General features: G+C 44.6%; 2 protein-coding genes across 4 annotated transcripts in view; one reads left to right on the forward strand and one right to left on the reverse strand.

The window, feature by feature from the left end:
• Window positions 1-24,199, reverse strand: part of LOC124219149 (Mediator complex subunit 20) — a 101,334-nt gene that overhangs the window by 19,600 nt on the left and 57,535 nt on the right. The window lies entirely within an intron of this gene.
• The window catches only part of LOC124219012 (facilitated trehalose transporter Tret1), a 79,141-nt gene that overhangs the window by 1,242 nt on the left and 53,700 nt on the right, over window positions 1-24,199 (forward strand). For 2 of the 3 annotated variants that reach the window (XM_046626069.2, XM_046626062.2), the window contains exon 2: window positions 3,127-4,922. In XM_046626069.2, the coding sequence (XP_046482025.1) occupies window positions 4,899-4,922 (24 nt within the window). In that variant the 5' untranslated portion in view covers window positions 3,127-4,898. Of the gene's footprint in view, window positions 1-3,086; window positions 4,923-24,199 lie in introns of those variants that run through there. The other variant, XM_046626178.2, reaches the window with a different exon arrangement.

Genomic DNA, 24,199 nt, shown 5'->3' on the forward strand with positions numbered 1-24,199 from the left:
TAGAAAAAACTTCGAGGAACGGTGCGACGGAAAAACGGACGGCTGCTTGTTCCCTCCGGTGAATTGCAACCAATTTATTCAGATTCAAGTGTCAACCGGGTACAATACGCGCGAATTTAAACATCCATTCTGATTTAGGCTCGTTGTAAATCGTGCACGGCGCAACGTAACGCTTAATTTATCGCCTCCCGACCTCACGTTGTTTTTGTTTCTTCCTTTTTTTAAATATTTTTTTATGAAGCTAGGTTTTGCAATAATACAGCTCAGGAAAAAAAACATTGTAGTATTGTAATGGAGAAGATTGTGGTTTCTAGTATAATCATGATTTTAATCGTAAATTTTACGTTCCCAAACAGTAAAAGTCACGGAAAAAATCGGAGCAACCAAAATAAAAAAAAAAATGTATTTATTTTTTGTTAAATATTACATATTAAAAATCGAATTTTTCATCTAAATATTGTCTTTTAGAGTCATACAAGAAAATGTTGATAAAATAAATAACTAGAGCCAATTTTGATGAAGTACGTTTGCTCCTGGGGTCGTTGACATCAAACCTTTTCAAGACTAGACAAATATGAAGGGCAACAAAACCACTGTTGAGCAATGATAATACGATTACCGCCTACCTGCTTTCGGTTCACGGACTTTACCCGTTATCATCGGACTGTTAGAGCAAAACATCGGCAGTCAGCGTGCTGCCAAATGACGCGAAACACCGCTTCGATCGTACCCGATTATTACTTGCATCAAGCGCGAATCAAACTCACGCATTGCTAAATAGTTCCGCACACTTCGACCCTTCTGAAATCTGCTTATTCGCATCGATTATCAATCATTAACTTTTCGGTCAACGACTCGAAGCGACTTTGTAGGTGGAATTATTCGGCATACCGAACAGCGCCAGTTACTTTATACCGCGAATAACGTGTCCATTAAAATTTCACAACGTCCGATAATTTCCGTCAATGCTTTACAGGAAAATGTGTTTTCTACTGGAATAAACATTCACCTGATAGGTTCTCATTCAAAATACGTACATACGCTCGTGTTGCGAATAAAGATTAACATAAAGATTAACAACAACTGTGCACACAGTTCAGATAATCGATTGAACGATTTGTAATTAATGTGCCCGCTGAACGAGACCGCTGAATTTTCGCTGATCAGTAGGCATAGAATTACCCGTCAAATTCAGTCAACCCAACTTTGGGTGCTCTCGATCGATACGCCTCGGCAGTATTGCACCGTTCAAGCAGGCTTTTAAAAAGCGAGGAAAATATTCGGACCGCGTATAATCGGCACTGCGTGGTCAGCATAAACTTCAAAGGAAAAAGGAACACCACCTTTGGCTATAAACCGCGGCTCTTTACCATTTCGTAGCTTGATATTTGGGATTTATGAATCCATCTTTCGGGATTTTGATTTCTCCGATGGAGATTTTCCGCGCGTTACCGCACACAAGAAGGCAAACTCGTTATGATATTTGTATACGCGTCGACGAACTATCGAAGTTTACGAAAGAAAATTTAAAAGAAGGAAAAAAAAAAGAAAAAAAAAGTAAATAACCAGGTTCGAGGTCCGAGAATTCCTTTTGTCCGCAGGATGGGATCTATCGATAATCAAATTCCCGGCGGGCGTGCAGGTTAATCGCGCGGTAGTGATGAAAATAACATCGGGATTAACGAAGGTTGAAGAAATGCACCGAACCATTAAGCTCGGAATAGAATCGACGGGATCCCGACTTTAAGCCCCGGTCGTCGAACGATCGATACGTCTCAATTACCACGGTGCAACATTCCGGACGTGGTTAAAAACCGGGTGGGCGTGTTGCCGCCGCCTGTCACTCTCGGTAAAAAGTGCATTACTAACTGCCGTGGTAACTAGCAGCCGATCGGATTTAACGCTCTATTCACTCTCACTATCGACAAATTCACCCCTATTAGCTATTTCGGTGAACCGGATATCTCGCGGGAGGATCCGGACGGGCAGCTTTGACAAATTGGGAAAATACAGCGTCGGTCACGATGTTATTGTCCGAGGAGTGAACTGAAATTTTTTTACCACAGTAAAGAAACTTATAGAATAATATGACGTCGACGAATAGGCGGTTCGAGATTTTTTGATAGTCATTTCAGCCATTCGTAACGTGAAATCGAATTTACCGAAATGGAGAAGAAACCGTTTCAATTTATCCGATTTCGGACGCTGATTGTGAGTTTTTTTTTTTCAATTTTCGCTGAAAGAATAAACAATTCCTACAAGTTTTTTGCTTTCAAAGCGGGAGCTATTTTTAAAAACGTTCTTAGTCGTTCGTAGACTCATTTAATTGTTAATTCGAGAAAAAGTGAAATCGACAAGCTGTACAAGTCCGGAGTTCGTAACTTCGTCGCTGTACCGAAGACAATGATTATCGAACACAGAACGCGGAAGGTCTGATAGGAGAATCGGAGGAAAAGGTACGGGGTAAACAGATATCGGTGCCATTCATCCTCTCCGTCATTCTGTCCGAGACAAGAACTGTAGGTTATAGGTAGGCGCGTCGGTTTGTCGTCGACACGATTCGGTGACCTCTTTATTGGCCGGTTATATCAGCGTGGAAGTTCGATAAATAGCGGCAGCGTGACGACGATATTGTAATAGAATGGAAAACGCATCGGTCAACGAGAGTGTTCTATGGGAAAGGGAGCGCCGTTCATATCTTCGCATCAATAAACAACCAACGACCAACGACGAATGACGATTCGCATATCATGCAGGCGGAGAGGGGAGAGCGGAGGAAATCGCGTTTTATCCGTCGACGATGAAATCCTGTGAAAGAACGACGCGAATTGTTTTTCACCGACCACCGCGAAGCGATGAAAATCGTTCACGCGTCTTTATCGCGTTTTCAATTGCTCCACTGACCGCACTCGAAAGCTCCGGCAGCGAGTGACCCTTTCGAATTGATTCCTTGCCAGCGACAGAAGCTCCGTCTTTCTTTGTTTATCGAGGTCGAGTTTTTGGCCTTGGTGATTTATTCTTTCTTCTGTCTCTTTATTTTTATTTTATTTTATTTTTTTTTTTTTGTTTAGACGTCGTTTTTTGTGACTGATTCGATTACGCGAGTCAACGAAGGACTTTTTCCAGGGTTTAATTAATCGGTCAGCGTTAATTCCTCGCGTAGTAAAACCGCGCGCCGGAGGGAAAATAAAAAACAAACCACCCTGCCGCTAATGAGCATAGCAAACGAAGCAAGAGAGAAGTGAAGCGTTTCCGAGTGAAGAAGAGACGGGGAAATACAAAATGAAAAGTTGAAAATAAAATGTAAAACGAAAATAAATATCGGCAGTATGGATTTGAACGCAACTGTTTTCGAATAAAATAGCTCATGACAATAATAAATAATACCAATACTGCACGAGGGCGAGTCGCGTGCTCATAATTTTTTAAGTTAAAAGCATTATCTTAAACGACCGAAAAAATCTCACCGCAATTACTGGTAATTAACGAATCCCGTGCGAATCGGCAACGAAACGAATGAATTTCTGAAACGAAGAAGACGTTGAAATCCACGGCCTAAGACTAATGATTCAAACTATTTCAAGAGTCTTGAAAATCTCTCAGATGAACGAGCATTCTATACTAAGAATTATTTACACCTTGTATAAACTACGGAGATTAGTCAAATTGGAGGGACAAGTATAAATAAGACGATCCACCGCTTGCACTTAAATGTAAAAGGTAAATGTACAAAACCAGCCTGTGACTCGCGACTATACAGGCGGAAAGAAGAGAATAAAATAAATACGATAATAAATAAACCAAGGCCGTGTGTAAGTTTAAAAAATAAATCGAAATAAGCACCAATTCCCGCAAGTTTAAAATGCGATATAAATAACGTTGTGAAAGTGCATAATGGCTGAATTTATATGTAAACGTTAAACTTGTACCGGTTATAGACCACGGCTGAAACGCGGCAGGCAGAGGGAGGTATAATAAGAGATTCCTAATTTAAACGTCCGTCACGTGGTGTGCGACACATTAGTGAAATTGCTTCGTGAGGGAATAACTTTCTTGGAAATGAAATACCTGGGATAAAAAATCCGAACGAAGACGCAGGGACGCGGAGTAAGTGGAACGCCGGTGAAAAGAAGATATGATAATACACACGTTCGTGATTTATTGTCGGATGAAAGATTTTATGGTTCAACTGTTCAACGATTCTATTGTGGATTGATATATAACTGTACGTCGAGTTACGAGTAATTAACGAGCAAGCCGTATCGCAGGGTCGCGAAGAAGGAGAAACAACGACTTTGACGCGAAGCGATAAGGCAGGATTATACTTGCAATCAAAGCAACGAACTTACCCGTTCGACAACAAGGAAACCGATTCGCGACATCGACGCGAATTTACGATAACGGAATTCTATGCGGTCCGATATGTAATCGAAGTTCGCCGACTTCTTTATTATAAAGATTTATCGTCAAGAGAGCGTAAGAAACGACATTTCTAACCAGGAATCCACGTGTGAACCAACAGATATGACGCGTTGCAGTAATGCCGATGCACGGAACCGAGGAATCTTCGTGCGGGAGAAGAAGAGAACGGTTTCCGTGCGCTGACTCGAAGGAGGAAAACAAGCACGTGTTACGTAACCAGGTGCAGATGTGCAGCATACGTAGAGGTATTCCTGGCTTGAACGATAGGCGATTTACGCGATCATGCGAGTGTACTTTACAGGCAAGTTGTAAAGAGCAGCGAGGGCAGGAAGAGGGAGAATAAAAAGGGAGGAAGAAAAAGAAGAGGAAGAAGAGAAGACTCGACGTCCTTACGGGGTGAAACATCGACACAGAGCAGGGAGGAGAAAGAGAAAGGGGGAAACCGGGGAGAGGGAGAGAGAGAGAGAGCCGAAGAGATGTCGCTGCACCATCAGTATTACGTAAGTATTTCCGCGGCCTCCTGCAATAACTTGCGAACATATCCATTAGACCCATTGGACTCGGCCGAGTTTAGTTGCAGCGATAACTCATCTGCGTCGTCCCGCGTTTCCCGGCCCATGTATTTCCTTGGGAGCAATTATACGATTAATTAGGGGAAAGCAGAGGACCCCTTGAAGTTGCGAGACTTATTGCCTGCAGGGCGTAGTTGGGACTATCGGTTATAAGCATCTTTGGAAAGTGGTTGGATCGGATGCTTGCGAGCGGACCTAAAACTCTACGAAATCGATCGAGAATCTTGACGAGAGGAATGCTTGTACGTACATAGATACCAGTTATATCGTATCTATGGGCGATATCCGTTTTGTCGCGTGCTGCGCAAGCGGAACTCGGAACATATCCAGCATAGGCAGTCCGCTTTTATGACGTAGCAATATGTTACGGCTTTACCGTTTATTCGCATTCTTTAACCGCAGGGTTGGGTTTGTTTTTGCAACGTTGTAACAAGCCGTGATTCGTTGCGAGAGGAAATTTTACCCTCCGTTATGAAATTAAACATATAAGTCGTCCACGATCGTAAAATACTGGCGAATCTTGTGAGGAGGTGATTCTTCGTCCCGTTAATTGCCCAATAGCTTGCCTGACCACTCGGAACGTAAATCACAGCACTAAGCGAAGTCCAACCTGAAGAAAAACACTTTGTCGCAACACCTGGGTCATTAATGAAACATATGGTAATTTCCCACTCTGAATTCCAGACTCTGGAAAAATTCCTCAGCTTCTTCGCGGTAATTTTCGCAGCTAAAAACCGCTGAAACACTGTTTACGTCCAATTTGCGGTGGGGAGGAAAAGCAAAGGGCTAATCGCTTATGGGTTGGATCACAAGTGATGTCAAGATTTCTATGATTTTATGCGATTCCCAATAATTAGACTACCAATTTCGTGCGATTTTAAACGATTTCAGATGATTCCAAGCGATTTCCGATCAAATTCTAAATGATTTATGCCTGAGCTTAAACGATTTAAAACAATTTTCAGTGTGTTAAGACAATTTTCAACGGATTTCACCGGAATCGTTTCGGACAGGGTGATTTTTCGATTTCAAAAACTAAATAGCTCCTCGGGAAGAATTAATTGAAGGCTGTAAAAAATGGTGGACCAGTGTGACGTGAAATCCTTTGATCATCGTAAGAGAAGGTAGCTTTAATCGACTCGGTCTGCGGGCCAAGAGCCAATCGATATCGTCGTCCTCGATTAGGCAGTCGACGAGAGTTGTTGAAAAAGCTTTCGGTGACAAGCAAAGCGTCGCGGCCTTACGACGGACGAATAATAAGGCAGGTGTATCAAAGAGCGAAACGCGGCTTGGCCAGTGGGCAAAATCCCTTGAGAAGTGTTTGCGATTAGCCGGAGCGTCGCGACGCTGCGTCGCCTGCGAGGCACGACCTCTTCCTTGTGGTTGTACGAGATATCGACCGGAGACGACCCTGGTTCCAGAGCCCGCGTGGCCTCCAGCTGCCCGTCCGCCTTCTTTCCTCGTTGCTTCCTTCCACCGCACGCCTCGTCGAGTAGTTAAAGAGGCCCTGACCGAACTCGCGTCAAGTCATCGTTCGGGAATCGCCTCTGTCAAGGTCCCCGGAGATTTCCCCGTGGTGAATATCGTGGAAGCTCTCCCCTAGTTTTCCGATAAGAGATTGGTTAAATTTTTATGAAGCATATCTTCGCGCGAAAGGCGATTGCTGTTGCTGATCCCACCGCTGTCACCGCTTTTCTTTTAAGACTCGCTTCTTACGATCCGCGCTATGAACTTGCGACGCTGTTATCAGGAGGGGCGACAAAATTACCGAAACTACGACGCGTTTGAGTATACAATGAGCTTTTCGAGGTTGCTTTTGAGCACCCAGCGATGATAGATAATGCGTGAGCTTCTTGATATTTGTATCTTTGCACACGAGACACCGATCAAAGCGTCGTCAACTTGGGCTGAGACATAAACTAAGATGTCTGCTTTCCGAGAACAGGCGCGTCTGTATAATTTCTAACCACAAATTAGCACCGCGCAAGTGTTTCAAATAACGATTCATTATATACTGTGATAAATCGCTACCGTGCTTTTGCGGTTCTGAATAAAGCGCGATCTCCACACGCCGAGTGAGAGGATATATTTAACAAATTTAGTACCAGTTGTCGCAGGTCCGGGTCGAGGGACAGAGCGACGAAACGTTGTAGTGGACACTCCCGCCTAAACTTATTCAGGAAAGATGAACTCGCGACGAAAGTTCGGTGAATTATTCCTCTGATTTATTCTTCGGTACTTCTTTTTTTTTTCCTTACTTGTTCAAATCTCTTGCACGGTACAGCGTGTCGATTGTTTTAGTCGTGTTTAAAACTTTATAGTCTGTGAAAAAGAGAGAGAGAGAGAGAGAGAGAGAGAGAGAGAGAGAGAGAGAGAGAGAGAGAGAGAGAGAGAGAGAGAGAGAGAGAACCGTGTAGGATGAAACCCGATGGTACACATGATCCTTCCGTTTTACGCCCCGGAGGGTTGTAAAATCGTCACGAGGTTTTGCCTAGTTTTCAAGTTTTCCACGCGATCGAACAAAGCAGTGAAAGAGGCAGGGAAAAATGGGAAACTCCCTTCAGCGAGCTACCACCTCGTCGTAAAATACTATAAGCCCCGGCGAGCAGGCGGCAGGTAATACGTCTGTATTCCACGGCGTAAAACCAGCGTAAAACCGACGTAAAACGGAAAGCCCGTCCGGGTGAGTTCGAAATTCGGGTGGTGCGGGCGTTACAGAGTCGGACGAAAAATAAAACATGAACCCGCCATCCGTGCCCAAACCGACTGGCAGGCTGTTTGGCCCGCGATATTCCACGCTGGTTTATGATAACATTGCATCGTACATAAAAGGGTTAGTGGCTTTGTGCGTGCCAGATAAAAATTTTTTTACAAATTGGTTTGCGGCCGGCAGCCCGGATGCGCCAATCGTTCTCACTCACCGTACATTCCCTCAATTTCTATTCCGGGAATCGTTGCCAACAACTTTTCTATATACATGTATATGTGTATAAAGCGACTTAATTCATCCGCCACCTGATTCACCCAGAACCATATGGCGCGCAAAAAAAGTATTAGAAAGTTGGCTCCAACCAAGGAGCAGCCGAACGTGTCTCAAACGAACAAGTTCAGATCCATATTGCACGTGATCAAAGATCATAAACCGTGGCGAAGTCTACGAAATTGGTGACACGGATCAAATTTTTCGATAAAAAATAAAATATTTCGGAAGAATGGTTCGGGGTTGAACGAATTTCATCGTGTTCAGAGGATCGTCAAAATTTGTAAAAAGCTTCGAAATTTTAAGACGTGTGATAAAGTGACTGTCGTATAAGTACATTAAATAAGTTGAAAGGATAAAAACTTTAAAAAAAGAAATAGGCGTATTCAAATAGAACGAATGCAGGTATCGTAGATCGTTTCTAACGATCGTCGAAAGAGAGTCCTTCACCAAAAATTTATGGGATCAGACAGGAAGAGGAGCCCCAAGCATCGAGAGTAATTGACTAAAAATATCGTATCTCCCGGGTTTATCTCTGAGCGTGAAGAGTTGTTAATCATCGAGCTAATTTTCCGTTACATTTTTAGTCCAGATGGGAATCTCGATTAAAGCGTACATGCGTGCCTCCTGCCGTACATCGTTTCGTAACACGTAGCTATCACGCGGTTGGAGAAGTAAAGTGGCGAGCGATCAATATTTGGTTCGTATTTGAATCGAAGGTACGAGGAAACATCGTCAAGAACCAGCCAGTGCCTCGATGAAAACAAAGTGGCTGCAAGGAACAAAGGAAAACACGCGTCAACGCCCCGTAGGCGAGGAGGCGGTGGTCGGCAGGCAGTTTGGACAAGGGTACGATTAATAAACGTCAAGCACACCGTCTGACGAAATCCAGTGGATTATAAGAGGAACAGTTATTACGGAGGAGGAAACTGGCCAGGAATGCTGAGGACCGAATCCAGATCCCGAGCGGAGTCTGCAGCTGGGGCTTGTCCAATGGGGCGTCTCATTCCCACGGCTGATCCTACTTAACGAAATACAACCGCAAGGAAAGTTTGTCATCAGATTTATCCGCCGATGAAGAACCCCCCGTAATCCGTAAATGCCGGTCGTTGCGCGCATTAGGAGTAAATTACTCGGTAACATGTTGGCGAGTATTTAACTCGTACGAGAACGAAAAGCTCGGCACTGCGCCGAGCCGAGGCGAGGCGAGGCGAGGCGAGGCGTGTGCGAAGCCGGAGCGCAAAAAGCACCGAGATCCACCCCGCTAAGCCACGAAAGAGATTAAAAAAGAGAATGAAAAATGAAAAAACTGAGTACAACGGGGCAAAAAGGGAACGCGAGGCGGGGCGAGGAGAGGAAAAACCGAGTCGTGCGGGTCTACTGCCAAAACCCGCGACCCAGATACGGATCGACCCACCGCTGCTGCTCCTCCGACCGACCCGGAGGGAACTCGGAGGACGATAGGTTCGCCTCCTTCTGCCCTCGGCAGCGGCCTGCTCCATACGCTTCGATGCATCACCCCGCCTAAAGTGCACTTACAATTACAACCGCCGTATAGCGGTCTTCTTCGTTGTACGTTTGGGGTTATCAACCACCGGCAACGGGACGGCGCTTGCATCGGAGCAAAGAGAATAATAGCTGACTACTCGGTTCCGTTCTCTGTTCGTTCATGCAGGTTCCGTCATTCGCGGGGTTCCGTACGATGAAAGAAGATCAACAAGAACACACCGGTTCTCGAAGACAGTGAAATCCGCGGTACTCTAATCTCGGAAACCCTTCAAGTCAACCTCCGAGGATATTAAGCTGCAGTTGGTTTCCAATGTTGAAATCGAACGAACCAATTATGAGTTTGTCGATAAATTACTTCCGATTTCGGTGCCAATTACGAAACGTCTTTGGGCATGCCTGTTTCAACTCATTATGGTAAATTGTGACTCTTTTTAACAAGGGTTAAAATGTGGTGATTCGCGTCAGGTGTTCGAACGTATATGTCAATAATTTATACGCAGTTTTAATACAGACAAAAAAAATCCGAATCACGTCGACAAGATTTAGGCACTGCGTCGAATTCAGTAATTTATAATTCGATTTTCATTCAACGAACCGAAAAGCACCGTTAGATTTCCTCCAAGAAATTACAATAAATGCCTACTCTCTCCCAACCATTTTCTTCGATGAGAGCACAGGTGCACTTCGGCCATCGAATCGTGTTTCCCGAAACTTGATTTCGGGCCTGGAGGCGACGGTTCAACCTGTTTCACGGATCTAAGGACGCCAGTTTGTCTGGTGTAGAGAAGTCGCAGTTGGAATGTGTCGTCGGAATAACCGGACGTGAGGACTTCCGTGTAATTATTCAGGCGGTTGCGCAAGTGGCCAATGGCCAGTGGCCATGAGAAGAGGCAACAGACTTGGAGAATCTGTCCGTAGGCGAGAGAAATATATATTCAAACGCGAAAACCCGCAGGTTCGAAACTAATTTAATCTAAAGTTAACGTTAATCTGATGAATATAAATGAATTCAATGGCGGCCGACCCGCGCCTTGAGCCGAGGGCCGCTTGCGGATCGGAAGGTCAATGTTTCCGCGTCCTTCTCCCTTCGCCCCAATCCTTCACCCTTGAGTGCCGGCGCTAAAACATCACCGGGCTCAGCCGCGGCGGCCGTCTGGAGCAGGCGCTGCCCGTTCTTCTTTCAGGGGGATGCCCATAAATTAGACAGTGCTATTTCGGCACTCCGAACCCCTGAGCTTAGCCTGGAAAAAATAATTAAGCCCGCCTTTGAACCGGCTGATCGCAACGAGGTATCGAATTTTTGTCAATGACTTCTGAGCTGTACGGTCGGTGAACGGGAAAATAAGATAGGCTAGCTGGTTATTGCGGGCCGTATGTCAGTCTGGATTACGCAACGGGAAATCGAAGGAAGTTCGATATTTCGAATGCTCGTATAGAACGATAACGGATTTACGACTTGGAGATTACACCTTAATTAGGAAAGTTGCGTTTGGGGAATGAGCTCGTTAATCCAGGCCGGTAACCTCCCGCATTGACAAACAAGTGGTAGGCGATTAAGCGTTGTTACCACGGACAATCTGCTCGGAGAGCTTCGAAGTGGGATCAGTAAACTCCTCTGCCATGTTTGTCAGCTTTTCGCTGGTATCAACTCAACTTTTATGTCATCAGGTGTATCCGTCATACGGCCAGACGATAAAACCGGCACTACTGTTTACCTGGGTAACTGTACGTACGATGTTGACGTCACGTTGTGCATGCAGTCAATTATTCCTAGCGAACGCCAAAGTTGGCAACAAGACGTGAATTTCTTTTCCTGCACAGCATCGTGAAAATTGCAGAAAAAGCCTCGACGATTCCGAGGTATCTGAACTTCAATGAAAATGGTGATGAAATTCTCACATTGATTGAGCCATTCAACTGCAAAATTGGCGAGCTATAAGGCAGCGTGAAATCCAACGAATAGAAGTGTATCGTATATGTATAGATTGGGGAGGTGTGTAGTTTGAATGGGAATTGTTTGTGCGAAGTTTTCAGCTGTAGGCAATTAACTGCATTGTTACCGTAACCAGTGAGCGAAACAACGTGATCCGCGAACGCTCGAATTTGCAACCTGCGGAGTTTTGAAATTCAGATTTGGAGCCGTGACAGTTGAAATTGTGACAGCGATGGGATGAGAAGGCTTCGTTTCTTCGAACCACGAAATACAAAGTCGAAACACATCGGGGCTATCGCAATACGCCTGCTAATCACGGGCCTTGTGATTAAACGATAATACAAAAAGTGCAGAAGCTCGGGCAGGTTTGCAGAAAGCCACGAGTATATTCTTAACTTTACGCTTGAGAAGCTGAGCGCAAAGTGCTTACTTAACAATTTAACGCGGCTTGGGAAGTGGGAAAACTTCAAAGTATTAGCCAGTCAGCGTTCGGAGAGCGGCTCTGAGCACGGTTCCCTCCAACGACGACGACGTCGACGACCCCCTTCATCGTCTGGCGGTAACACTCTCTTAGTGCTCCCCCACGTACGTCCGAAACCTCACGTGCATCAAGGAAAGAGGAATATCGTTAATGGGTCAAGTCTCAAGCGATGCAATTCCAACGATTCAATGATGCCCCTTCCTGTATCCCTGGTTCAACGCACATTCTGTGGATTTGAAATAATGTTTTAGCAAACGATGGACGTTGAAAATGCGAGTAGCGGGCGGTAATAACGTCGGTGAAACGCGAATGACAATTACGCGGGCAACGACAACAAGGGCGGTGGTAAACTTAACCCTTACAAGTTAGTGGGACAATCCGTTTATGCATATTACTGATCCAAGGGTGACACGGAACGTGGGTTACATAGGACTTCATCTTTCATAAAAGGTACATATAACAGCATTATAACAAAGTTCAAGATTGCGTGCTGACCCCATCCTCGGCGAAGCTCCGACCCTCTAACACCTAACTAAATGCATTAACTCGCCGGAGTGTGCGGTCAGTGGAACAACGTGACTTGCGGAGGGGAGGGGGACAAATGGAGGCGAGACGAGAAGGCAAAGGGCTAAGCTGCAAGGTGAGATGAGATTTGGTCAAGCACCTAGAGACCGCCGAAGGAGAAGGAGACGTGGAGTTGGGTCAGAAATGAACCGACTGACACTGGGTCGGTAACAAAACCGACGAATGATTGTTCGGAAAATGACTCTTCGTGGTGGACAGGGACAGTAGTTGAGCGGAACGAAATTCTTCAAGAGGTTTTACTTAACATTCTGCGACGAGAGTACACCTGACTTCAAGTGCCTTCGCGTTACTTGACGCGACTTCGAGTGAAGGGAAACAACTTCTCGCCAGGAGTTTACACCTGACTTTCGAGGATGGTTGGGAGTTATTCAAGTTGGGCAGACAAGATTTGTCCGGAATTAATTACCACGATCGAAGTGCTTATACGAGCCTCGGGTATTGCCCGAGATGACGGCTTTATCTCGAGAGTTAAGATCCGGACTGAAAGGAATTGGTACTTTGTTTTCGGCCGTAATTCTCCGACGCTTTTTAGCCGATGCACATATGCCGTCGATATCGACTGAGAGAACCGGTATACGAGAGCATAAAATTTCGGAAAGATGGAGTTACGGCTAGAGAAGAAGGCCTCGGGGCATTCGAAACCCGAAGGCACACCGATCGGCATCGGAAATTTTGATTTATGGTACTATTTCCCGAGTCCATGGCTCATATATGGGAGGGTAGGAGTTCTTACCTTGACTTCCTGCCGCCACAAGTGGGTCAGTGACGCTCAAAGATGATGGATAAATATTGGTCGGTAAAGATCAAAGAACGTCCGAAACGAACAACGGAGAGCATTGGGAACGATTCCCATTTAAAAATTCATTTGACAGGAAATACAGAGAACATCGAGTCTCCTACTCCGTTCTAAAACCGAACAACTTCTGGTCTTCAGGGTCGACTTTTATTTATCCTCTCGTCCTTACGGTATCTTGATAGGAGACTGAAGGTGAAATATTCAGCTGTGACGTTTGAGGGCGTTAGGCACGCGGATATACGAAAAGATAAAGGATCACATTTTTCACGTCTAGATACATTTGTGTGCGGAGTCCCAAGGTTCCGAACTTTTCATGCCGAATGCGGCAGCAATTCCCCAACGTAGTAGATCGATCGAACGCAGCCGAAGGTCGGAAGGACTCGCGGTGTTGGTCCTGCAGGACGGCACGAACCGGGACTCTCTATCCTATCCCACGTTCCAAACTTGGCTCTCATCGACCATTCGATAACTACTTGTCCCTTTCCTCGCAGAAATGCGTCCCGGTATAACCGAGGGACACACATCCTGCATCCTGCACGTTTCGTCCTTACGGCCCGAGTTCAGGTCCCGTTTTACTCAACCGGAGTTTAACTCACCTTAAAGAAACTTTGACCGACCGAGATGCGGGCTTTCCTGTTACGCCGGGGAAGGAACCCCCCACCCCCTGGAGGCGAAAGTACTTAAACAGAATCATGGCCTGGTTTATACGGGGGTGCAACCCCTTCTTGCCCCGGAACTTCGTCTGAACGGTGACCCTCGACGTTGCCTGCATTTCATTGTTCAACCCCAAGCCCCAAGACGTATTTCCTCAAATACTTACTGCTCTTTTCCATGCAGTTGTGGAATTTTTGTTTTTTTACCTACTATGCAAGCCGGTAATCGATTGCTTTTTTCTCTTTTTATGAGAACAAATCTTTCGGTTATGCTTTAGGGGAAGGGTTGTGACCTCGATGGAGTTTATGAGGAAAGTTAACCACGGTCCCGAGAAATCATCCACCGGCAGTTCGAGAATTTCGACTAAAGATCGATTTTAAATTTCGTTAGGAGACAAGCGCTCTGTGTTTGCGCAGGAAATGATGCAAGGCGTGGAGACAGGGAGGGACGGGAAGAAAGCGGAAAGTCAGTGATTCGATTCCGACGCAACTTCCAGGCCATTGCCGAGGGGAACCGCTGGCTAAATACAGATAATCAAATCGATATTTCAATAGCAATCGATCGATTGATCAACGGCAGGCGTCTGGCCGCGTGGGGCGGCACCTCGTTCAACTGACCTAAATAAAACGGTGATCGAGTTCCGTTTGTTGTTATTATTTTATTCCGTTGGGTAAATTCGACGCTACGCTTTAGTCGCGTTCGTTTATTCGTTGATTTCAATTTCCGGTGCGCGGAACAAACTGACGATACATAAACTCGGACGGGAAATTTCCCGCAGCGGAAAAAACAGACCAAAGTTCAAGTCCTATGATTCGTGAAAATATTTCACCGTCATCGATTGCCACGGTCGTGGAAATTTTCGCGGTTCGTCGACTTCTAATTTGCGGATATGCCGAAGCATTATACACACGCGTGGTAAACACCCGTGAAGATTTTATCAGTCCCACGTGGAAAGCAGACTTTAACACCGGCTGAAATTTGTGCCAGGAAGAGAAAATTACCTCGCTTATACGTTTCCGTATCAAGAGACAACGCTGGGTTAGATAAGCTGTATAACAGATTTTCGCACGCAAACCGTTGCTTGCTACCAGTTTCCACGATGTTCATCCGGCACCATTCTGCTCACAGGAGCCACAAGACGACTCCGAGAATTTTCAAGGCCTAAAGAAGATTATTTCCATCCCTTCCCAGAATCCTAAACAATCATCCAACTTTCCGAGACGTGCTCTAATAAATAAATTTTCTCAGTTTTTTTTTCAGATAATCTTATTTTCATCCTTCCACTCCTTTATTTACAATTCTTGACAGGGATATTAAATTGTAACAAAAATATTTCGAAATCAGGGATCGCCGGAAGTTTACGAGAGCGGAAAGGCGAGCAAAGAATACCTTGAATTTTCGAGATTGTTGAATATTTCGTAAAATTGTTCCTCTTCGCCGATTCTTACCGGGTATTACGTAGCCCGGGGTAGAGAATTATTACCGATATATAGATTATACTTCGACCGATAAACGATCAAAGCTTGCGGCTTATAGCGCGTCGTTACGCGCACCTTGTGCCTAAAACGAGGGCTTTGCAAAGTTCGGGGCGATGTTCATGCGTGATTTGTCGGAGGTAAAAATATATTGGAAAAATTTAATCCGGTACGGTGAAAACAGCGCGATAATAATAATACACGTTTTCCCTGACTTTAACCGTGCGATCTTCCGAGGCGTTTTAACGCCTGCGGGATAATTAAGCAGTCCCGGCATAGCGACTGGCCGGTGATAAGGGTGTCGGAGGATGGCGCGAGGTGTGAAAAGAAAAACAAAAAAAAAAAAAAAACAAACAAACGAACGAAAAAGTTGCGCCGTGGGTTTCGGGGTGGTAAAAACAAAACAGAAGAAGAGAAACCACAAAAAATCCCTGAGCGGATTTACAAAAGTGAGGTAAAAAGAGCCGAGGAGTGGAAAGGGGAGGGTCTCGAAAGAAGGCGAAGAAAAGCGTAGGAAAACGGAAGACAACAGGAGGCGGCGTGCAGCCTCGAACGGAATCACGTGGCGGTGGGAGGAAGACTGCCGCGTGGCGTAATTACGTGTAAATACTTTTGTCACGTTTCGCCTCCTCCGCCCCCACCCGCAGACTGGGAATTATAAGGGGGTGGGGGGCGAACTTCTCGCGAATATTTAATAAGAGGATGAACCAAGGAGGAGAAGCGTACCCGGCACGGAGGAAACATTTTTCACCGTCCCACCCTCGTTTCGAAAACTCTTTCTACCTCCTTCCACGAGTCTCTTCTACCGAAGACTCGAGTCTTAGTTGAATAGCGATCGTGGAGGCACGCCTCGAGCCCTGTGCCGTGTACATTGTTCGTGACTTGGTGTCTTGCCAGTTCCATAGTAATCGTCCAAGGCAATGCCAACCGAGAACTACCGGACTCTTTATTAATGAGCTACCTAGCCGGCTGGCTATTTTCAGATATGATTTACAGTTTCCTTTATCATTTTTCCCGGCTTATTCATCCTTGTGCCAACTTCGATTTAACCTTCCTTTTATTCAAACTCTCGTATACGTGGAATCGGTCGTAATTCCTATCTGAGAAAACTACAAGCTTCAACAATATATAGTGCATAACATGAGGGGGTGAGAATGGAAGTGGTGTAAATCATTCAGGACCTTGGTAATCGGGTCTGATTTCAATATAAACTTGATATTCTAGCAGCAGTAATTTTGAACAATTGCAATTGTTAAGACATGGAATAAGATAAAATAATACAATTTTCCTGACGCCGGAATTGCTAGTAATCAGAAAATTAGGTCAAACTGAGTTACACCAGTTTCGTTCCAAACCTCTGATATTATACACCAGACAGATGCTAGAACAACGAAAGTGGCTCTCCTGAAATGATAAGAAACTCAGTTCTCGTCACAAATTAAATTACGTACGAACTTGATGTATCTGTTGGAAATTTCTCTCAATTGCTGCGGAAGTTGGTCGAAGTATATCAGCGCTTCTGTTTATCCAGCAGCGTTTGTACCTCGTGGAATGATATGTGAAACTTCTGCCAATGCCGGGAAGAATAGACACTGTTCAATTGTGAAATAATACACAGGAAGGAACAGCGACGAAATCCAAGTGAGATCGTCTTTCTTGAGTCGAGGTTATTACGCTCGATTGTGCTTATTCTTCACCTGGCAACGAGTTATGACTGCCAATTAAGCTCGAGGTGTAGGTATTTCAAAGTCGAGAGTACATTAGGAGAGACAACCGTCGTTTTGCGTTCCTTTTTTCGGCATTTCGCTGGAAGAGAATGACGAAATTAATGCCTTGATGAAGCCTTGATGAAATTAATGCATTACGGGTTGAATTTTCCCCGTGATTTTCCTTTCAAAACGGCGAGCGTGCGACAGCGAGATATGCCGGAGTCGAGGAACGAGACCTGATCCTTTAAAACGTTTCCCTCCCAGGGCGGGATGAACTCTCAACACATATCGAACAATGTCCGACCATCATCGCTATACGCGTAGGTGCCAGTCAAATTCTGCCATCGTGACTGTGGCATCAATTTCTTCCAGAGCTACTCGAAACAAATTTGTTTCAATCAGAGGCGTCGAAACTTTTCCCAGCAACTTTAAACAAGGATCAACCGGTGAATGAACACGAACAAATTTAATCAATGAATGTTGAGTAATGAATGAATGAAAGGGGAATATTGCACAGACATATCATTCATAGAGGTTTAAAAATACGGACCAGGTGTTTGCCCGATTGCGAAAGGCGAGGATTTAAAGTTAATAAGAAAGTTCGGTACTTCTAATAACGCCAGTGTGCATGTTTCAGATGCGGAGAAAAAAAGAGAATTATCGCGTAGGAAGAAGCTTAAGAATTAAATGCCCCAAGTCGAGGGAAGCCACCTAAATTTGATCCGCCGATCGGTGTTTCAGGAGAGACTGAAACTCTGTTTCAACAGTTGAGGAACTCGCGAGTTATTACAGAATTGTCTCAACAATTACGCCGCGAATATCCTGCATGCGAATTTGATGTAAATAATTTAATAAAACCAGAAACAACCCCTAAAATGGGATGAAAAGGAATGGATTATCAACATTGTTTTAGAGAATGTTCTCGAATGACATTCATATGAATATTTATTTTGAGACATTACGACTTTAGACCGAGAACAGGTACAACCCCCAATACTATCTATATGCACCCTAAGGAGGGTGAAAACTGCCCCGATGTATTGAATTTTGTAAATCTAATGGGGATTCTGATATCTCTGTTTGTCAACCAATGAATTCCAAGCGTTCTTAGTAAACGTTTGTTATCAAATTTCTCCGTTAACGAATTGCATTCATGAGAATACGTTTTTTTTTCTTTCTGCATACTTTCATTTATAACAATAAAGAATTACAGATTCACAAAAGATCCTAATAATTCCACGGTTTAATTTTTGTCTACATGACAGTGCGAAAAACATCAGGATTTTGCATGGAATATAAAAGCAATGACAAAAGGGGGAAAAAAAGGGTACCACTACAGTGACTGAAAGGGTTAAAAACGTTTTATGACAATACACCGCTTATAACGATTCTTCAAGCTGTGCGGAAATTGTTTCAATTAATTTCAACACATTAGTAAAATCACAAGAGTGACCTAATTTCCTACTAACGAGTTTTCTTGGTCGTCAAGTCGACTGCCTGCCGCCAGACTACGATCCTCTGAAAATCTTCCAGCCCGTCTTTACGAAATTATATTAAATTCAATCCAGCCTCCCGCACCGCTCGACTCGAGTGTTTCTCAAGCCTCGGCCGTTGTAGTCGAGTAAAGGAAAGGAGTGGAAAAAAAAACGGTAAGGATAGTCTGTATTAGGAGCAAACCCTTCGTCCACGTCTTAATGATTCGTGAAAATATTTGTTCGCGATTTTATCCGACTAAGTATAACGGCGTTGATTCAAAAGTTTAAAACTGAATAAGTGGTGTAAGTGAGTATAAAATAAAGGCGTAAGATTACTATAGTTTATTCCCCAATAAAATTATTTATCACAACTATAAAATTAGGCATATCGATGTAGCCACTTTTTCTCTCCCGGGGTACAAGGAGTGGCATACGAGGCCAACGAACGAGCGATAGAAAAATCAGTAATGATAAGTCGATCGTAAATAGCGAGCTAATTCAACAATTGCCACCCACGGCGATAATCCGGGGGTTCTAAGCCGGTCTCTGATTGGTCAATTTACTTAAGTAAGCGATAGTATTGGTCAGCTTTGGCGCTTATCTCCCGGCTATGAAGGCCCAGGGCGCCAAGAATTACAGTGATTAGTATGGTTGAGGGCCGTTGCGGTACAAAATCGTGGGTGTCCCGCCCGCGGCCTGAGTTTAAATCAGTCTCAGTCATTCTCAGCTGTCGGACGAACGAATCAAGGTAGGTACGGGCTCTCGCCCTTGCCCTAGCGAAATTGAAAAATTCCTTCCAGGCCGCGAGGATGTAGTGAAAAACGACAGGATGAACCCCGAATTCCTCTCCAAACTTCACGTACAATATTGCACGAATAGCGTATAGTTTCTCGGAATTAAATTCAGGAATTAAAAAGAACAATTATAATAAGTAACAATTTTCCAAGTACCTTTGTAGAGCCACTAATTGTAGTTGAAACGATTACCGACGAGAGAGACAAGACGGAGAAATTGTATTTGTGTAATACGTGCGGGAGTTTATTTGAATCTAATCTTAATCGCAAATGTAAATGTAGCGACATCACCTTAATCTCTCCGAGGTTCGGTTAGGCGCAAATCAGTGAGGGATTACTCATAATGGATTGTAGATGATTTATTCTGGATATCGTAGGTGCGGAGAAATTATGGAGATGTTTGATTGACGTGTCAGAATTGACATGATCAGAAAATGACGATCATTACTCCGTATCGTAAAGCTACGTAATTTTCTATTACACACGTAAGCTCAATAAGCGTCACGTAACGATTCGTATCAGCCCCTTAATGATCATTACGTTATCATCGGTTGGATCACGATAGCTTCTTCAATTCCAACATCCCTCGATACCGGAATTGTGTACGAAGCGTATGACGTATACGCCGCACAAATTATACCGACAAAAAGTTCGAGCCGTCGATTACGAGGCCTGGAGCGAAGCTCGCAAGGAGATGCTTCTTAATTTTAATCAATTAAAGAGGCTCGTAAATCTCCCTCTCTCTCTCTCTCTCTCTCTGTCTTTCTCTCTTTCGTATTCTCTTTTCTCTTTTCTCTTTTCTCTCTTTCTCTCGAGCGCAATAATTATCGTTTCAAGATTACAGCTGGACAACGGGCCGATAGCCGGGAGAGTAAACGCTCCTAGGCAATAAACCACGGCCAACCCTGAGAGACTTATCCGGGCCTCACTGGAGGAGCCCGTTTCTGTGCCCACGTCTCGCGAAGTAAACTGTATCGTTCGAACGTTCTTGTTACTCATTCGGAACGGAGCGCAAAGGGCAGGCCGTACCGGCGTATCGTAATTGCGACGGCGGATGTATCCGCAGGTAACCAGCCAGCTTCACCCTGGTTATATTCCCTGCTATAAAATCCAATCAGGAAGTGATACGGTGGCAGAAATCAACGGCGGTACTCCAGGGAGCACGATTCCCAGGGGAATATTGTATACATCCTATCGTCGCAGGAATACCGCGAACACGGGGTTCAGGGATTATCGCAAAAGCTATAATTAAGAATTTTTTTACTCGTGTATATATACGTACCTAATATACGACGCTTATAAATATTGATAGCGGAAGTTTTCGACGACTCGAGCCAAAAACCGGAATGAGATATATATTTTGATGTATAGGTGCTTATTTACCCGGAGGGTTGAAGGTCTGATAAATTCACCCTTAAGGGCCACTCCTCAAATTTATTTCAACCCTCGAGATAAGGGGCCGGAATAATGTAGCCTCAGAATTGCTTTTGTATTGAAATACAACCGTGCTTCGTAGGCAGACGTACGAAAGGATAGAAAGAGGGGATATGGAAACCCCTTCCGTTTTCCGTTCCGCTGCACTCGATCATGCACCGCGCGGTGCGAGAATAGCGCATGTTTCGTATTTTTCTCGCAATATCGAAGTTACCGTTCGATTTATGTGGAAGGATTGGGTAAACAAAAAGGACGTCCTCTTCAAGGAGTCAAGAACGTTCGACTCTTCACGGAACCGTAAACGCGGGTAGTTCGAGCGGAACGGATTTTTTTTTTATAGTTTCTTAAAAGCTGTTGAAAGACAGAGAATCCCTCGTAAAAAGAGAACGGCGGGGAGAAAAAAAAAACAGAACTGAATACGAGAAATACCTACTCTGAACCGGCACTTGGCGATATACGTACAGAGAGATATACACACACATGCGTATATGTATGCATAAGTATATATATTGTGTAACGCTGCTGCTACGAGTTTACAAATTTTTACGACTTCCATGAATCTTCTCCGACCGATTTATATTTATTTAGCGCTTGACGCAAAACAGATCTTTTTTGGCGCTAAACCCTCGCGTGGAAAAAAGACGAGGGTCTGTGAGTCGGTCTTTCGGCGGAACGATTACAAGTCCGCTCGACACAGCTTAGTAGTAGTATATTTATTGCAAAAACAAATAAACGCCGACTGATTTATTTCCTGGATGATGGTCAGGGACAAAGCAAGGCCTCTCAATCCTCGGAAGGTTACGGAAGGAAAGAAAAAAAAACATGGCAGAATGCACGACTGTATCGACAATATGCGTCACGCCGAAACGTGAATTTAGCTATAATTTGACAGCTATAATTGCCGGTTCGCAACGTTCGATGAGTAGTTCCTGTCAAAATTCGTGTAACGATGTGAAAGGAATTGGAAGGCTGCACGCACATGACATGCGGGACAACCGGTACCGAAAATGTCCAGTATCCGACTCTCGAAGAAGAACTTTTCGGTCGGAATTTAGGCGTGAGAAATACCCGTTCGTTTTAGACGTATTCTCGGTGTGCGTCAATTAGAATAAACGGTTCCCAATTCCATAGTACCTTCATTACTAGCGCGTGTGAATTGCCCGTGATGAAACGGGCGAGATATTACGAGGAAGAAGCAATTCCCTCGGGAGATAAGGTCGAGGAACGAATGTCGGCCGGTTGAGAACCCTCGACTTAATTGAAGGCATTTAGCATAATGGCTGTGTTGCTCGAACTCTGAATGAAACTTCTTTCCCGTTCTCGTTGTAACCAATTCCGCTTAACAACACCCGCCTTTTATGACATCTAGCAGATTATTTATCCTCTCCGTACCTCGCAGCTAACAATTTTAGAAGTGTTAACGTTGCACGTCCGTTCTTTGGAAAGGCTCAGATGGATGGAAATTCGTCATGTGATTTTAAAAGAAGCACACTGATCACTTGACAACTATGTGGTACAAATTGAGGGAAAGTTTGAAAATCGTGAAGATCAATAACAAGTACATCCAGTGTTGGTACAGCGTTGAGAAATTTGAATTATCAACACCGCTTCGTGTGAGAATCGAGGATTTTCATTTGTAGAAGTACGAGCGCTGTGCCAGAGGCGAATCGACATCCAAGGGAAAAAGTTCCTTCTCTCTTTGACGTGCGTATGCACGTATGTATCGGAGTTGAAGAGAGCTGTGATTAATGCTCGACCACGGATCGTCTACAGCCGCAGCGGATTTGCGAGCGTCGACGTGAAACCGAAACTCGAATGTGTCAAGATGGGTAATTAACAGCTCCCACCAACGCATGGTCACCGAATGGTAATTCCTTGGGCAATTTGAACGTCGATGTTAATTTACGATGGTGAATTTTCACGGTTCCCGTTGTCGCGTGTCACGCACACAACAAAGACGGCACGTGTCACGCGTCGTCGTGCGTGTGGCGCGACGTTAAAAAATGACTCTACCATTCGCCGGGAAGTGTCGTTCCCATTAAGGGCATCATCGTCGTCGTCAACTCAGGAATTACGAACAGCTCTGACGGACTACCGACAACGTCGTCGACGTTCTTCAGACGCTTCTGTAGCGTACAGCTTGGCAAACAAATCGAGGCAGCTGTCACCCGGGCTCATGAACAGGCCTGCCTGAAGCAGAGACATCTTCTCATCCGCATAGAATCTTAAATTGAATTCAAGCCTCGCCGGGCTCGCCGGCTTCCGTTGCGCCAGGGTTGCGTGATGAGTGTCGACGCAGTCCACTCGAAGCGTCAGGAAATGCATTCTTCAATTAATAATTCTAGTGGACCGACCTAACGACGAACGGAGGAAAGCTTCTCCTCACGAAGGACAAGCCAAACATCCGACGGACCAACGAGCCGGACTTTTTGACTCGGAGAAAGTTTAGGCCTAGATGAAATCTCGTTAAAATGACTATACCTACCTATTTGCCTTTTTTCAATACTCGCGTCTTCACACTTGTGTCGTACTTGGACGTTGAGGGCCCTCCTGGACTGCACTGCACGTGCGTAGGTACGGGTAGGTAATCCGTTCATTTTCTTCCTCCTTTTTCCTTCCTGCTTACGCGTCGTTTTAGTCTTCTCTCGATTTTAATTGAACAGCAATAAAACCCCCTTAGCGGAACCACACCCAATTTCATCACACCGTAGCATCCGAAGAGCATTAATTACTAGTACTACTTAATTAAGATAAAACTTCCGAACGTGTCGAGGCTTTTGAGACGTACCGAATACCCTCATGCTTCATAGGCATGCATCCGAGAGTCCGTTCAACCATTTGGGATCTTGTCAAAACTGAACACTTTGAAATCCAAATGGTCTTTCAAATAATATCGGGACTCGACCGACTTTTTCATCAACTATTCGGAATTCTCGAGCCTACGTCAAGTGTTGAATTTTAGAAACTGCATATTGGAATGGGTCATTTTTTCTTGACGATGACATAACTTGACCCTGACCGGTAAACCTCCACGTTTTGAAGAAACTTTGACACAGCTACTGCGCGAAAAATAGTTTTGCCAACTTTCGCTCAAACAGGACTGTAGTTTAAGATCCTACATAGAATGTTCCTGTTACGATACCGAGAACCTCTAAAAAATTGTAGTCATTGCGGGCAGCGTGTTAAGGCCCTTGTAACGAGCACAAGGTTAGGTAATAACTCGAAGAATCTTCGGGCCGGGATTTTCCCGGACTCGCGAAGCGCCATATCGCGTAACGGTCACGTCTGGTATATCCACAAGGAGAGAGAGTGCAGGTCAAAAAATAAAGCCTAGATGATCGTGGAGGCCTGGGAAGGTTGAAATTCGAGATTTCGAGTGA

This window comes from Neodiprion pinetum, chromosome 1 (genome assembly GCF_021155775.2).
Source record: "Neodiprion pinetum isolate iyNeoPine1 chromosome 1, iyNeoPine1.2, whole genome shotgun sequence".
Lineage (NCBI taxonomy): Eukaryota > Metazoa > Arthropoda > Insecta > Hymenoptera > Diprionidae > Neodiprion > Neodiprion pinetum.